At 36.9% G+C, this 18,266-nt stretch overlaps 1 protein-coding gene across 1 annotated transcript in view; it reads right to left on the minus strand.

The window, feature by feature from the left end:
* Window positions 1–10,440: 10,440 nt before the first annotated feature.
* si:ch211-137a8.2 (uncharacterized protein LOC777613 homolog) overlaps window positions 10,441–18,266 on the minus strand; it is a 50,694-nt gene continuing 42,868 nt past the window's right edge. The window contains 3 exon segments of the mRNA XM_056473583.1: window positions 10,441–11,418; window positions 16,690–16,754; window positions 17,003–17,173. Coding sequence (XP_056329558.1) covers window positions 11,187–11,418; window positions 16,690–16,754; window positions 17,003–17,173 — 468 coding nt within the window. The 3' untranslated portion in view covers window positions 10,441–11,186.

Genomic DNA, 18,266 nt, shown 5'->3' on the forward strand with positions numbered 1-18,266 from the left:
CCAGATTTCAGTGGCTGAACAACACTTCTGTGCATATAACCCATTTGTAACACAACACAATCTACATCAGCTTTGCGTGACTAAATAGTTTTAAAACGGAACATTACCTGTCTAAAAGAAATACTTCAGCCATGGTGTCATCCTTTCTCCAGCGTGCAAAAGTAACTTTAATATTGATTCAGGATTTGAAAAGGTTTTGATTCAGCATTTGTTTTTATCGCTCTCTCTCTTGTGTGTGTTAATGCGCAAATGGCAGATCTGCATGAATGAGTTGCACAGATGTACAAATCTACATTTGTTGACAGACAGTTTGGGCTCATCGGAATTATGGCAAATGGCGGCCTGACAAACTTTAATTGGATGAACATTTTTTAGTCTTATGCCTCACCCAGAATATAAAAATACATATAAATACACATTGATCATTTATTTTAATCATTACTATTGAAATGTGAAGAGACTTTCAACTAGCACAAAAAAAAAAACGTTTCTGAGGACAATTACCTTCTGCACCTTTAACTTTTAAACCAGACTCTGCTTTTCTTCTGTCAGCTGGGGAGGCAGGTGAATGATGGTGATGTCACCACTATAGCTGATTTCCAATTGGTTAAACTGATAGTCGCATCTCCTCCTGTCCTACACTCTCTCCTACAACTCTGTTCATGTGAAAAGACTCAAATAGAAATGTGAACAATCTGACCTCATTATCTGAAGCTAATTGTTGGGGAATCGGAACAAATGCACTTCAGGTTGATGCAACAGTATGGTAAGAAAGATAAATATACTCTTCTGTATAGCAGAAATCATTCTTAAAACCCTTAAAGCAAAGAGCCAAAGGATGAAATGAAATATTTAAGCCAGTGTCAAGGCCAAAATAGTATTTTATTGTGTCTCGGTGCAACAAAAATCGGACAAAATTTGCCCCAAGGCCAGAATAACATGTGCATTCCACTGGAAACGTATTGCTCTGTGATGAATATTTCATACGATTGAGCATCTGCGAGAGAATTGAGCTTTAATTTCCTCATGGAGGACGATGCATCTGTCTCAAGGCATCATCGACTCAGACATTCAGTCTCGCTCTGCTTCAACTGAACGACGCTGGAGGATTATATAGTGCTGCCAAAGGATCATAGTAAAATCATTGTCATTCAAGCCAAGGGGAGGAGAACAAGGGATTGGTCAGTTTGAAGGAGCTACCTATAAATAGCAGGATAACGGGGGATTATTTTTTTACAGGACATAAAGTAACTCTGTTATGACTCAGTGGCTCTGCATATGTGAATGGAGGTGTGCGCGTGGATGTTTACAAGACCACGTGTGTGTCTTGAATAGAGGATTGAGTGAATTTCCAATGCACTTCAGCAGTCGCAGATCACTTCTAAGCAACACAAAATGCTCAGGATATATGTATACAAGATAAAAATAATCTATTAAAACTAGTCTGCCTGTTCTGCACTGCTAAATTCGCTATTTTAATTCATTATTTGTTTTATTTTAATCATTTTATTTCTAAATGATTGATAATTAAATGCTATTGTGGTTGTTTTGTCTTTGTTAAGCACATACTGTTATTTAATTAATCGTGGTGAATTAATGTCTTGCAATCAAAATGAGTAGCTAGATAGACACAATTATGACATGAAAAAAACTATTTTTAACATACTATAAAGTGACATTTTTTATACTGTATACATTTTTAGTATCCGCAACTCTGAACTGAAAAACTAATATAAACTGTAGTGGCCTATAATTAAAATTTTACTACAGTAAAATGTGGTGTGAAGTAGTATAATACAGTAATTGTAAAAAAACAAAACAACAAAAAAAATAAAAACAGTATTGGGTTATTTGTTTAGATATGCATTACAACTATAGCATCAGCAAAACATATTCAAGTAGTGACGTTCACAACACTACAGTATTTACTAGTGACTATATTATTTTTTCATATGGGTTTATTATCAGCACAACAAGAGTAGCAGAAATGTCAAGATGAAGATCAACTGTTGGCTCACCAAACCCAGATTGCTCTTCTTCCCACGTTTGTCAGGAATAGCAGTGGAAATGAAGCAACACAAGGTTTTTTTTTCCCCCTCCCTACAGCCCAAAAACACCTGCTACTGAGCCTGTAAATGCACATCTGATGTCGCACAGGCTCAAACATGGCGATGCAGAGATGCTGCACCACTGTTGAGAAATGCCCATGCTTTGGCTGAGGTGGAGGAGCAAGTGTGTGTGTGTGTGTGTGTGTGTGTTAATGGCTCGCGACAGAGGGGTGAAGCTCAGGGTGCGGTGCTTCTGCTCTGACAGATTCAACCGAAGGCCTCGTCAGGCTCATGGAGGCAACTGTCAACTCCATTTCCCGCGCTCTCGTCTGCCACAACCCGGGTCTTATTTTAAGCAGCCGGTGTCACGGCGGGATAACCAGTACGTGCTTCCACATGCAGCTGTAAACACTGGGATCAGAGGTGAGCCAATCGGCTCTGCCAGACCACCGTAACTGTGAGTCCTGACGGTTAGTTAGGGTGGTGAAACAGTGCCACTTGCATAACCCCCTTTTTTTTCTGGCCACATCAAACTAATTATTTCCTCGTGACAAATTTTAAAGTATGTGTCAAAATATAGCTGTATACAGGCACTTTATTCAACAAAAATGTTCCTTAAAAAAATATTCACATGTATCTAAAACTATGCACAGTGGTCCCAGATCACAGTTAAGTGATGGAGGATGATAAACCATATTAACAAATATAACTGTAAAAAAGCATGTGCAAAAAACATTTCGTGTGTGATAATGAGAGATTGATCGCGCACACACGGTTAACATTAGGCATAATAATAATCTGTTTAAAGAATGGTTAAAGCAAAAGCAGCAGAACTGTTGGTAAATGAGCATCTTTTCCAGTCTATTCCGCAGAGAACTGATCACACCAGTTGTGTTTCAAGGCACGGTTGATTCGCGTGCAGAAATGGCACAGGAGCTTTTAAACACTCACGTAATTCACATCAGCTGTGCACTGAAGTCACCGAGTGAAGCTGCGATCCCACTGGGCTTTGTGTGTGCGAAATTCTGTCGTGCGGCGCTGCGAAAAGGGGCGGGATTAAACAAGATGATTAGACATTAAAAAAAGCAAGCGATTGCTCCATGTTTTAAATTTCTGCTCTCTAACCCGCCACAGCTGAAATCTACCTGCATCTGGAAGGTTAGCGGGTGTTAATGTCAAGCCCTGCATACATGCATCTGCACTGTAAAACCCAAAAAGTTAAGGTAACTTAAACCATTAGAGGAAACAGATTGCATAAACCAGTTAAGATCAAAAACTAATCCTAATGAGTACTGTGAACTTAATCCATTTGAGTAAACGAAGCAATTTGAGCATAGTAAAACCCATTTAAAAAAAAAAGAGAACTCAAACCAACTGAGTACTGTAAAACCCAGTAAGTTAAGGCAACCGTTTGAGGAAACCGATTGCTACAAACCATTTGAGTTAAAAAACTAATCTATATAAACTAATCTCAACTGAGTACTGTGAGCTTGATCCATTTAAGTTGAAGTAATGTAGGGCCAGATGGAATCTGTGGACGTTTTTTGCTTTTTCTGCTGAGAATTTTGGTAAAAATCTGCAGATTTCTGCGGAATTATTTTGGGAGTGTCATAACTAAAACCTTAATATCTGAAATAAAAAATTATATCTGTTTAACTTTTATTTAATGTTTAAAATGCAAATCCAATTAGATTCACCTTATTTGGTAAACAAAGCAAGTGTCCCATATAATATATCTACTAAAATATTACTGTACAAACTGCATTGTACATAAATCAGATGAACATATTACTGTAATAATTTAAAAAGTGAATACATATAGATTTACACACATTTTCTCAAGTAAATAAACAGAATTAATGATGGGCTAAAAATCTGCGGAATTCTGTGAAAATCTGCGGAATTCTGCGCGCGCAGATTCCCTGTGGGCCTAGAATAAGGTATTTAACTCATTACCTTCAACTCTGAGTTCAAAACTCTTTTCAAATGAGTAGAACTAACTTTCAGTAAATTGAATTAACTACACTCATTTTATTTGATAAAGTTGACTGGTGGGTTTTACAGTGTCAACTCATATTATTTTTCTGTTCCTACATTAGATCTCATCCATGCAATCCCGCACTACCCCAATCTAATTTGATTACAGATCAATTTTGAAATTTTGAGGATCGCGATGCGTCGATAAAAATGTTCTCCCATGCCTAATGAGAGGTAATATCTGTGGGCCACTTCAATCAATTCTGCCTAGGCACACTGAAGAGGGGAGGTGTGCAAAGACGAGAATGAAATCAGTATTAAGCGATACAGTTTAGCCTTTCGCTCTGCTACTGGCAGCCCTGGTTAAACATTTCGCTCGGGAGAAGGCGGGTGGAGACTTAACCAGGCTTACTGTCATTGTCAAGTGAAGTGCCTGCAGAGGGGGAATTAAAGCCTGCACAAAATCCTACTCCAGCAGCAGACTGGAGAAAGTCAAACCGTACATATTGGAATCTAGATTTGAAGGATCCATTAGCATTTAAAGCGCATATTTGGGCTGAAGCGAAGTCTCCTCCTTTTTTTTAGGAGGCTATTTAGGTAATGGCACCTTCCACGGGACATTAATCTGTGTAATTAGGTTTCAGCTGTGCCGTGAAATAGATTGCTCTGGCATACTTCACTCCTCCGCAACCTGTACCTAGGAGAACTTTGGAGGCAAGAGCATTTGTTGGGCTGTCCACCTTCCCATATATTTCCTCACCGGTCCAAAACATCCATCAGCTCCTGTAAGAGGAGATTACATTGGCTATGATCTGATCCAAAACAAAACCTCGCTTTGCTAGACCTGCTGCTGTTCTCGGATGATGATGATGTAGAAATATCAGAGCATGCATTGAAAGACGAAGAGGTGGTTTAGTTATTAAAGCTGATGAGCATTCAAGCTGTTGTTTTACAAGACTAAACCCCAAATACTGGCTTTTATGATTTATATTTTACAGCAGAACTTATTAAATATTCAAAACAATGCTCTGCTGGGCTCTTTGTATGCGTGTAGATGAGATTTTTTTTCATCACTTGAGAACTTGTGAAAAGCTTATAAAATGTGTGAAGAAATCAAAATTCCTGTCACACACGCAAAGAAAAATCTGCAAGGAGATGCCTGTATTTGACGACAATGAGAAAACCTGTCACGGATGTCTTCAGTTAATAGTAGTTGTTTTGGAATGTTATTTGGGATGACATTCAAAAGTAACGCTTCCATAATGTGTGCAAAGCGAAGAAATCAAAATGTTCACTGAATGTTTGGAAACATTTATAAAACTGAACCCTTTGAACTTTCGGTGAACGTTCAGAAATGACTTTTGATCATAATAGCCTCTTTCACATACACTATTACTGGTAAATGACTGCAAAGAGACCATGTGTGAACAGGCCTTTTCAGAAATTGCAGTAAATCAGTCCTGGCTGTTTTCCAGGATTAGAAGCTGTAACGTCGCCACTAAATTATTGGTATGAAGCTGTTTGTGAACAAAGAACAGGACCACTAGGAGCGCATTAAAACTCTTTGAACCAGTTACTTTATAAGCTTTGCTGCATTTAATCCTTTATAGAACACTTAAAATACTCATTTTTAAAAAATCTGGAGTGTTACTGTTAGTTATTACAAGACTTTTGTGACTTTCATAAAACGTGTCAATGAAGTTACCACATACCAGTCAACATTGGGATATTAAAATAAAAGGATAACAATCTGACATTCACGCACCGCTACAGGAACTGACTGTTTTGAGGATTGTGTAAGAGGGACCACGGTGACTGTAATGGAAAGGAATGGAATCCCACCTTTTTTTATATTTATTTCAAAGTGTTTCTTGTCTAAATAAAACGAAAGCACGGAAAAGATTCACAGAAGGGTTGACATGTATGTACATAACAATCCTTAATCTCGGATAAAGACTTATGTGTGAAGTTCAGTGTGATCCTCTCCTGTTCCTTAGAGGTTTTTAAAAAATCTTCTCAGATTTAATAGATCATTCAGAACGTAGGGTATATTTCTTTGTTGATTTACATGGAGTTTACCGTTTTGTTACTGTTTGTGTTACAGGCATAAAACTGTACGACGTTTCAGATGACTGTTCTAGAGCCTACAGCTAATTAATCTGTCAGATTCTGGAGTTCATTCAAGTTCTAAAGAAAAATATAAATGATAAATTATGCTAAATAAATCTAATACATTTATAGATATGATATACAAGTATATAATTTCACTCACCCGGGAAATGGAGGCCACATGAATAGTTTGCGAGCACAATTAAGTGCACACAGCATGCCATATTATCTGATAATTGTAGGAAATAATTCCAAGAAGCAATTGACTGTGTAAAGCCACATAAAACAAAACAAAAATACGATTTATATGCTGAGCTCAGCAGCTAATCAGCCGGAATCAGCTGAGATCGGTGACCAGCGAGACCTAGCTGTCACTCAAGTGACCACACCCTTAATTATGCAGATTTAATAAAGCTTAATATGAACGAAATGGATGAGTTATAAAAAAAAAAAACTCACCCCCTCACAGTTGTCATGATGGGTAATATTAGCTATATGCACCAAAACCATCTTTTGTACCAGGCTGTAAACATGTTTTTATCAGCTGTAAAATTGGCCAGTTTAGCATTGCAGTAGGTGAACATCTGAAGTTCCTGGAGCCAGCCCCTAAAGGCCAGTCGATGAATTGCAGTTTCAGTTACTTCCGTATTGGCTTCATGAGGGAGAGTGGGAGGTTGCCGCTTGCGTATGACAGAACTTTGCAAGCTCAAACTCTAGTGTGACCGTGGCTTAAGTCCCTGCTTTTTTTGTTGTTATTGTTTTCATTTTTCATGATGTGTTCCTAAAGTCACAATAATTTTCATCATTTCAAACTATTGTGACTTACAAATGTTAATAGAAATGTTCAAACATCAGGATCCCACAGACTTCCAATGTACAAGTCAAAACTTTCTTCAAAATATCTTGTTTTCCACCATAGTCAGTCAGTCAGTCACACAATTTGGAACAACATAAGTTTAAGAAAAAAACAAAATGCTAATTTCTTTGCGAACTTTCCCTTTAAATTATGATTATCTGAGTCACGGTATTAGTTTTACGATCACATATTTGTCCCCATCAGCAACTCATTTAAGATATTTGTCAATTTACAAAAAAATCTGATCATTTGTCCCAGTGCCCCAGTGAACAACTCAGACTAGCTGTAGTGTTCGCTGACCTTTAATTGTAATGTGCTGATTGGTTAATGTGTCTGTTACGGCCTATAAACGTAACGTTATCTTCACGCATGGCCAACCTTTGAGGTGCAGCTGTTCTAGATCTGCAAATGCGCGGCTGTCCTGAAGTGCTGGCTTCGGACGGATTTCCATGTAATCTCTTTATTAGCACACAGCCTGTCAATCTCAATCACGTCTGTGGCCCTGCTGTGTGGCCCAGCCAATGGTGCCCCATCCTGTCGATTAACTCCATGCTATCTCATTAAGACACTTGAGTGCTTTTGCCCACTTCTGTTGGCAGGACGCAGAAAACAACAGGTTTAATCATTCATTTTAGTATTGATCGAGGAGGCTTTGGTTTGCCTGATGGACATGGACTTGTGCACCTTATGCAGAGGATGAAATGTGTGGGATTCACAGCTGCGATGCCAAAGGTGATGAATAAACGAGCCACACTAATGTTTATCTGTTAAAGATTATTGACATATTAAACTGGCCATTTCAAAAGGAAAACCAAAACTATGTTCTTTAGTATTTTGGCTGTTCTTAATTTTTCTATCTATCTCTCCGTCCATCCCTTCCACTCTCTATCCATCCCTCCATCTATCCTTCCACCTCTCCATCCATTCATCTCTATCCACCTCTCTCTATCCATCCAACTCTCCCTATCCATCCATCTATATCTATCTCTCTCTCTATCCATCCACATCTATCACTATCTGTTTATTCATCTCTCCGTCCATCCCTTCCACTCTCTATCCATCCCTCCATCCACCTCTCCATCCATTTATCTCTATACATCCAACTCTCCTTATCCATCCATCTATATCTATCTCTCCATCCATCCCTCCATCTATCCATCCACCTCTCCATCCATTCATCTCTATCCATCTCTCTCTATCCATCCAACTCTCCCTATCCATCCATCTATATCTATCTATCCATCTCTCTTTCTCCATCCATTCACATCTATCACTATCTATCTGTCTATTCATCTCTTTGTCCATCCCTTCCACTCTCTCTATCCATCCCTCCATCCACCTCTCCATCCATCTCTCTCTATACATCCAACTCTCCCTATCCATCCATCTATATCTATCTCTCCATCCACCAATCTCTATCCATCTCTCTCTATCAATCTATCTATATCTATTTATCCATCTCTCTCTATTCATCCATCAACATCTATCACTATCTATCTGTCTGTCTATTCATCTCTCTGTCCATCCCTTCCACTCTCTCTATCCATCCCTCCATCCACCTCTCCATCCATTCATCTCTATCCATCTCTCTCTATACATCCAGCTCTCCCTATCCATCCATCTATATCTATCTCTCTATCCATCCATCTAACTCTCTCTCTCTCCATCCATCCATCTTTCCATCTATCTATCTACTGTATACGTCTATCACTATCTATCTGTTCATTCATCTCTCCGTCCATCCCTTCCTCTCTCTCTATACATCCCTCCATCTATCCATCCATCTTTGTCCATCTCTCTCTATCCATCTATCAAACTCTATCCATCCATCCATCTATCCATCTATCTATCCATCTATCCATCTATCTATCTTCATCCATCCACATCTATCACTATCTATCTGTCTGTCTATTCATCTCTCTGTCCATCCCTTCCACTCTCTCTATCCATCCCTCCATCCACCTCTCCATCCATTCATCTCTATCCATCTCTCTCTATACATCCAGCTCTCCCTATCCATCCATCTATATCTATCTCTCTATCCATCCATCAAACTCTCTCTCTCTCCATCCATCCATCTTTCCATCTATCTATCTACTGTATACGTCTATCACTATCTATCGGTTCATTCATCTCTCCGTCCATCCCTTCCTCTCTCTCTATACATCCCTCCATCTATATCCATCTCTCTCTATCCATCTATCAAACTCTATCCATCTATCCATCTATCCATCTATCTATCTATCTACCCATCTCTCTCTCTCTTTCTCTCTCCATCTATCTATTTATCAATACCTCAATCAATCTATCTATCCTTTGACAACAGCTAAAATTAGAAAGGATATTTACACATTTTAAATTTTATTTAGTAAAAAATTAAAGAGGAAAATGTAATTAAACCGTGTTTACAGGATTGTAAATGTTAATGCTGTTACTGACACTCTGAAACACAGAGGAATGCAAAAGGCTGGGCCTTTAAGATTAGTTCAGCCAGATTTCAGCTGAATAGTACGCAAACAAAATGCTGTCTGTTCCGAAGCGTGGCAGTTCTCCTGACACAGACGAGGCTTGTTGTGGTCAGTGGCATCACATTAATCCACAGTAACCGTCGCAAAACTGAGTTTGCGATGCTCCCTAATCAGAGTCAGGTTGTCCAGCTCACATTTTTTTCATTTTCTGATACACATCTTCTGCCCTGTCAATTTGCGATGCAGCATCTAAAAGCACAAAATTGAGTCAGAAGGCAAAATTAAAATGCATTTGCACTCATTACAAAAAAAAAGTAGCATTTAGTTTAAGATCATGCGAGTTATGTAGCCCAGATAAATTGATATGCATATTTGATTAAATAGCCATGTTTCATAGCAACCAAATCAACACTTTATATTAGTAATTCCTAATACTGTAACGGCAACACTGACCTTCAATGCCTCTAAAAAGGCCATTTCCTCTAAAGATTTTATTGCAGAAATCCTCCATTTGTTCACATCCTCCTCAGGTGGATACCAGAGTTTATTTACTCTGACTTCATGGGCTTGCAGAAGTATAAGGTTCAATTGGATTGTGTTTTTTTTTTTTTTTTTGCTCTTGCCAAGCAAATAAACCCATGATCAAAAGAAAGGCAGGCTTGCTTACCCATGCACACTTCATTCTCGTCAGTGTTGACTGTAGTTGAGCTCTGAATGGATGGTTTTGGGGGTTGAAAGGCCATCTGTAGACGTTTCCAGCAAAGATCATTTGTGCGCTAATTGAATTTGAAACATTCTTTCATAATCTTTTTGAGTGTCCTCCTCTGGCAGCAGCACAAAACCCTCTTTCAGCATGTCCACCAAACCAGATACGCAGAGAAAGACGCTGACCGATTCTCCCCCCTCCCTAACTGAATGAGAATCACACGGCGAATTGCTTCAACACGCATTCCAATATCAGCCACATCCACAGCCAACAAACTTGTTCTCTCTCATCTCTTTTATTTTAGAAGCCATATAAAAACAGATAACAGTGCAAAAACGGTTCCTTGATGGTCACAAGGACTTGCTTTAAAGCTTGATTGGGTGTCTTCTTCATTTGGACTGACGCAAAAATTAAATACAGTGCAGAATGCCCCCCCCTTTTTAAAAAAAATGTAGTGATTACGGTGTACAATTCAGTGGTTCTTCAAATAATACATTTTGTGACGGGTTGAAATGTTCAATGATTTTCTAAGTAAAAAATAATTAGTTGAAAGCTACAAAATGTCCAGCAAGATTTTCTTTTTTTTTACATTTTAAAGCAAATACTATAGCACAAACATATATTCAATCATAATATCTACTTTTTTTACATTATTATTAATATCCCTCCAAAACAACAATATTTGGTTAGCCAACAAATATCTTAACATCAAAGTAAACATGCGTGACAAGGCGGTTTTAAATAGCGATGCTTTCCAAAGCTGTCAGATTCGTTCAATTCTATACGATTTACTCTGACACTGTGAGAAAATGACTATCTGAGCAGAATTAAGTGCACTTGTTACTTTGGTTTGCACTCATAGGCTTTGAGCCCAACCATAATTTAATGTAGCGGACAAGGCCTTAAGGTCAAAGTCAAATAAAGCAGAACTGTCCATCTTCAGGAGACATGCTTTTCTCAATTTCCTATCCTACATCTCTCTCGTTTGTTTTACTTTCTAAAATCTTACTGTAATGCCGTCCTCAGGTTGGAGGAGGTCCATTGTAATGTAAGGCCAGGTGAAATGAGCGGGTCAGGGTGTTGGACTGATGGCATGGGGTTTCGTGGGGCGAGAGGAGAAACCAGATCACCACAGCCAGCAGGACGGCAAATAGGAGAATAAGCAGTGGCACTGAGGCCTTTCCAAAGCCCTTAAACCTCACGATTCTTGATGACCATAAGCTTCCCGTAGAGGCCTTCGGTTGACACAGGTCACTGGAAACAGAAATAGATCATGATAAACGGGCATTTTTGACATTAACATAAGTTATTATAGTTCTCTGCTATGGTAAATATCAAAAGTCATGTAAATTTCCCCACCATTTTACTCACACTCAAATGGTGCTAAACATTCTTTTACACAAAATAAGATATTTTGAAGAATGTTGGAATAAAAACAGCCATTGACATCTGTAGTAGGAACAAAAATACTATGAATATTAACTGCTGTTTTCCCCACATTCTTCAATATAGAACTAAACTCAGACAGGTTTGGAACAAGTGAAGACTGAGTAAATCAGCGTTTCTCCAGGTTTCATCAAGTCAAATTTTAAGACCCTTTTAATACCAGAAAGAACGAAATTTAAGGCTTACACAGGGTTAAATACTAACAATTCTTTCTAATGGCCCTGAGGAATCATGTAATTGGTTTTAGTTTTCTTTCCCTGATTAAAGAACTGAATGGGGACGTTGTTGTATTCACAACAGCTGTGAATATCTCTTTGAAATTTAAACCTAAATATAAAAAACAAGGTTTTATTTAGATGGACTGTTGGTCATTGGATGATGTTAGCCCGACTGAGTAGCTTTACTTGAAAAAAGCTAAATTAAGACCCGTTTAAAATGATTTAAGACCTACAACACAATATTTCAGTGAATTTAAGACTTTACATTTAGTTTTTGAAATTTAAGACTTTAAGAGCCAGCAGATACCCTGGTAAAATGATTTCATTTTTAGGTGAACTATCCCTTTAAGTGAAATTAGAGAGAGATTACCAAAGCAATTAAGTTCCGTTGTTACAAACATAGTTCATCAATTTAATGTTTCCCTAATGTGTCGTACCAACGAACAATTGCAATCTGCATCGCAAACTTGAACGCTTGCAACTACACCACTAGAGCTGTATTTAAAGCATAGTTCCTGGTTGTGTTCTATTCTCAGTCATACATTTTTACAGTTTAGTTTTAGCGATCGTCATGTTTACAATTGCGCTCCCTTTGTAATGCACTTCGAAAACATTGATGACATTTTGAACGCAGCCGTGGCTCATGACGAAAGCTGTAAGTGACTATTATTTAAATGAGGAATTTTCATTACGTCTCCAAAGCTTGTGAAAACAAAAGTATATAGCATACGTTAATGCTTTTAACTTATAGTAGTTAGAACATATGAGTGGTTAGAACATTTCTGCAGTGGTTTGAATGAGTCACAGTTGTAAAAGTAGACTTTTCAAAAAAAAAAATTTAATAAAAATAAATAAATGAACAATATCCTACTTAATAATAATAATAATAAAATAATAATAATAATGATGATAATAATAATAATTACCATTATTATTATTACTATTTTTCTTAATAAATAGCCTACTGTAAATTACAACCATAAACAATTTATAGGATTTATATATGAGATTAGAGTGTACCAAGTAGTTTTATGTTTTAGCATAGAATATTGAATATTCTCAATAATATTTGTAATGGAAACATATATGTGCCATTTACATATATTTAAGTTAATATAGAAAACGAGAGCATGTTTTTACTAAAAGTAATATTGGATTTTTTTAAAGTGCGTGTGTGTATAAAACTTAAATTTTTTATACAAAAAATGATGGTCATTTTCTCTTTTGTTACTCCGCCCCGTCTAGAGCGTCATTATGGAGGTTTTACTTTATAACTAACATGGTTCAAATGATGGATCTGCGACAGAGAAACTACGGTTTTTGGGGTAACTGGTCATTACATCATTCATTTCTCAAATGATGCATCGTACTATGACAGTTCAGCCACTGGTTATGTCGTTGTTTGGGAAACGCACCCCTGGTTTCCAACTACTATTCCCTTTTTGAAAAGCATCACATGTGCATTATAAATCAAAAAAAGTAATTAAATTAAAAAAATGTAAAAAAAATAATCACATGATGTTCACTAATAGTATACCGCTGCACAGATATATAATAAAATAAATAAATAAATAAATAAACAAACATTCTTAACCATAAGCAAATAGCTAAAAAGGGTTTAGCAGTATGTATATATCAGGTTGTCCAATCCCACATCTGCAGAGTTGAGCTCCAGCTTGCTCCAACAGTGTCTAGTAATCCTGAAGGCCTTGCTTAACTAGTTGAGCTGTGTTTAATTAGGATCGGCTCTAAACACTGCAGGATAGTGAACTCCAGTCTTGCTATAAGCTTGCTTTTAAAATGAATTAGCTTAACTCGATTATAGTCCTTTGACTACTAAAAGTAGGGAATTCATGGATTGACTGATCTCTAAAAGTGTGAAGATATAATACCTTGGACATTGGATGTGATCTGCTCAAATCTGCCAATCACATTTCAGCTAGACCAATAACAAGAGTTTGGGGTGTGGCTACTGCAGGCTGAGCCAGAGGGTGTTTAGCTGGCGTGACACCATGACTGATGCATTAAATAGGAAAATTAATTGATTCATATGAAGATTAAGACTTGCAAAAATATGCAAAAACAGAAAGCAGGGTAAAATGAGGATAAATGTTGGTAGATTTCATTTGAGATGCTGATCTGTTGTTCCAAACCTGTTTGAGTTTCTTACTTCTGTTGAACACAAAAGAAGATATTTTGAAGAATGTTGGAAACCACAGAGTTCCATAGTATTTATTTTCCTAATATGGATTTCAATGGGTGATAGTAACATTCTTAAAAAATATACATCGTTGTGTTGGACAGAAAAAAGAATCCATGACCACTCAGGGCGAGTAAACTCCCTTTTTAAAAATAGGTCTGGTTGGAATAAAGGGGTTTACAAATATTGTTTGAAATTATGCTTTATCTCTGTAATTCAGCTCTGTGACACTAGTAGTGCAGAAACAACATACTTCACTAAGTTTGGTATGCGTCAAAAACTGCAGTAAAATGTCTAAAATCCACGGTTGTCCTTAAATAAACTCTACTGTGAACAGTGCTGATGCAAAAAATGACTTTAATAAAGATTTAAACACTCAAACCTAATATCTGCCTCCTTGCTTCATGTTTAAGTCCATTTAAATTGATTTCTTTCACAAAATTGGCCTCACTGCTCAAGGAAGCACATGACTTCACTTTGTTAAATGATTCTCATTGCATTTTTGCAGTCTAACAGACCCAAACCTTTCTTTGGACAGAGACCAAATCATTGGCTCAAGGGTAACTAAGAATGTTGCGTACAATAAATGTTGTACCAAAGAGATTTGAGGGGGTGAGGGGAAAAAACATTGGGTGTTGGTGAAGAGTTAAGGCAGGTTTTAGCTTTTAACTGCCATGAGAATAAGTAAATTATGACAAGTTGAGTGAACAGTCCCTCTAGATTTCCATAGTGAATATTTGCATTGCTACAAGTTACAACATTAACAGAAAGGCAATCTCACGAACACTGAAAGTTTGGAGCTGGTACAATTTTTAAATATGTCTTGTGCTCACCAACATGCATCGTATTGATCAAAACTACAGAGTAAACCAGTTCTATTTAAACAGGTTAAAATGTTAATTATTCCTGTGAGTAAAAGCTGAAATTCGAGCATCATTATTTCTGTCTTTAATTAAACATGATCCTTCAGAAATTATTGGAATATGTTATTTTGATCAACAATGGTATAAAAATAAAGGTGCGCTGCTTAATATTTTTGTGTAACCACAAAAAGTTCTTAATGAATCTTTGATGAATGGAATGTTCAATAATCTGAAATATTCTATTTCACTCATTGATGTAAAGCTGTTTTGACTAGGGTTGTCGCGATACTGTTAATTCATGCTACGATACTATACCAGCTGAAGTATCGTGATACTGTAATTCATAACTCAAATCTATAAAATAATAAAAATTGTCAAAAATACTATTTTAAAATGTCATAATAGGCCTACTTGAATTTAATTCATAAATCCCTTATTACTGAAAAAAGTAATATTTGCACATCACTTTACCAGCTGCAGGTACAAAATGTGTTGAATAAATGCTAGCTTTAATAAACAAATTATTTATTTATAAACCTAATAAAAATGTAAAAAATAAAAAAAAATAAAAACACGATTTTTAGCTAATCAATAAAAATTTTTTGCTAATCAATAAACAGTTAATACTGTTTGAAAGTTTGACAAAATATTTTAGATGTTGGGTTTTGTTTTATTTTGAAAAGAACTTGCAACAATTCCATATTTTATTGGGAAATAAATGTTTTGTCCATTATTATAAATAGACTTTTTCAATAATCTAAAAAGTTGGGTTGGTAAAGGGACACATTACCTTTATAAAAATAGACATTTTATAATCACATTGCAATGAAAATATATTTATATTACTATGAATTTGTTTAAGACACAATTTGAGGTTTGTTTACTGTTTTTCTGCTTGCAGTTTATTTATAAAAAGGGCTGGAGCTGACCAACATTAACTTGTGCTATAATTCATATTTATTATACACATTACTATGTGGTTAAATCAAAAATATCAAACTTTTTTTTTAATTCTGGTGTCTTAAAGGCACTTTATAGTGATATTGACATGTACTGTAGATAGAGCGTTGATGGCGATACTATCGTTTACAAACCACAGTGGCACTGCCAGTATTTTTGGACCCATAGTATCACGATACTACCATTGTACCGGTAAACCGTGCAACCCTAGTTTTGACACAATTTCTATAGCGCTTTTTGCAATGGAGATTAAGACGAATTAAATCTAATTAAATGGAATATTCTAAAGAAATTCGTTTAAACAGACAAATAATAATAATGATAATAATAATAATAATAATAAAGGCATTTATAATGACTTTTAAGGCACTAGTTAAACTTACTATTATCTTACTATCACTTATTATTAACATTTCCTCAAGTGGTTCCAAAGCTTTGAGTTTCTTTATTCTGTTGAACACAAAAAACATATTGTGAAGAGAGCTGAAAACCTGTAACCATTGACATCCACAGTAGGAAAATAAATGGAAGTCAATGGTTACTGGTTTGCAGCTTTCTCCACAATATCATTTCTCTTTAACAGAAGAAACTCAGACAAGTAAAAAAAAAAAAAAAAAAAGTGACATCCTTTTCAGTTTTGGCTGAACTATCCCTTTAAAGCAACTTTTGATCAATTTCATGCCTCTTTACTGATTATCTTTATACATTTTTCAAAAAGTACTAACCCCAAACTTTTGAATGCCAGTGAAACGTTTATTCGTCAACCTGAAAATATAACTAATGCCAAGCACAGTAAATCAAAATATCTTCCGCATACTGTAGGAAAACCATTTCTCACCGACTCAACTTTGTACGGCTGTTGTCCTCCAATGAGTCGGGGAGACAAAGCCTCTCCTGCTGCCTCTAGTGACAGAAAAGAACAAGACGATAATAGCTTGAGATTAACAAAGCCCTGCAGGGACTCTATTGTTTACCAGCTCTTTGGCACTGGTGCACATTACAAGCGCAATTATGTGCTGGGTGTGTCGAGAGGTGTAAAATGCAGCATCATAAAAATCATGCATTCGCTACACATTAACAGACCCAGCTTTAAACCCCAGGTGATCTCAAAAATGCATTTTGTGAGGGGGACGAACTTGTCAATAATGTACCTGTGGGTCTTGGTGACGCTGCTGAAAGTGATGCTGGAGGTCACATGACTGGGACGGGTGAAGGTTGGCGCACGTGGGTCTCGGGGGATGATGCACGTTCTCCTGGTACTCAAAACCCTCCTCCTCCTTGTCTTCTTTTCCGGATGGTAGAGATGAAAAACTGGAGCGAGGCTATAAAGATTCACAGAAGCAACAAACACTTTAGATTGCCAAAAGCTAGGACGGCACAGTTCTCACTACATGTGACAGCTTCGCTATGCTACAAAAAGGCGCTTGTAAATCGAAAGAGACGGGGCTCCATTAACTAATAAGGTTCAAGGGGGCTTCTGTGTTTTTTGTGCTCGCTCTCGTTCTTTGAGTCCTTTAATGGGACCGGCAGATCCGCGTCCACCTTTTTTCGCGTGACATTACACGGGCGCTCTTGGCCCTTTTGCGGTGCCAGTTCCCCACTATGTTTGTGCCCACAATTACGGCAGCCATTAAAGAGGCTGTTAGAGCGGCGAGTCTTTTTCCCATCCCTGTAAAGCTGCCAATTAGCCATGAGCGCTGAGAAATTACAAGAGGCTCTTTGAAATGGAAATGGCCTCTCTCGCTCGTGGAGGTTTTTTCAAGGCAGGGAAATCAGCCTCCGCATCAGAGAAGAGGATTCTCTTTCCCAGACAAAAAAACAACGTCTGTCCCCCTCCTTCAGACTTGATAGTTGAGCTTTATAGTTTTAAGTCAAGAATCAAGATGGTGCAGAATCATTGAGATGGATTAATTAGCAGCACTGCTAAAAATATATTTTTATATTGCCTCTAAATTAAGCTTTCGCTCACAGCCATGTTTATAAATACGATGATGATTTATGAATGGCACATTGATGGGTCTTCAAGTCAATGTGGCATCTATGAAGACGATGATCATAACAGAGTGGAGATTGTTATAATGTGCACAGATTTCGATTGTTGTGTTAGATTTGGGGAAGATTTCTATATGCGTAATTACAGAAAGAACTAATTTAGGACTGCAGCACTGATCGTAAAGTGAAGAAACTGAAATCTTATCTAGAACAAAATTGTTATGGAGTTATGAAGATGACTGAACCATACAGAGTAGAAATGAGCGATGAAAAAAAACAACAAACTTATTTGTTTTTGCAATTTAATATAATATGATAACATAATATATAATATTATGTTTATTTTTTACCATATACGATGACAAATTAAGATATAAAAACAACCTAGGTGTCAAATTAAGTTCCACTCATGCAGTGGTTAAA

This window comes from Danio aesculapii, chromosome 15, assembly GCF_903798145.1.
Source record: "Danio aesculapii chromosome 15, fDanAes4.1, whole genome shotgun sequence".
NCBI lineage: Eukaryota > Metazoa > Chordata > Actinopteri > Cypriniformes > Danionidae > Danio > Danio aesculapii.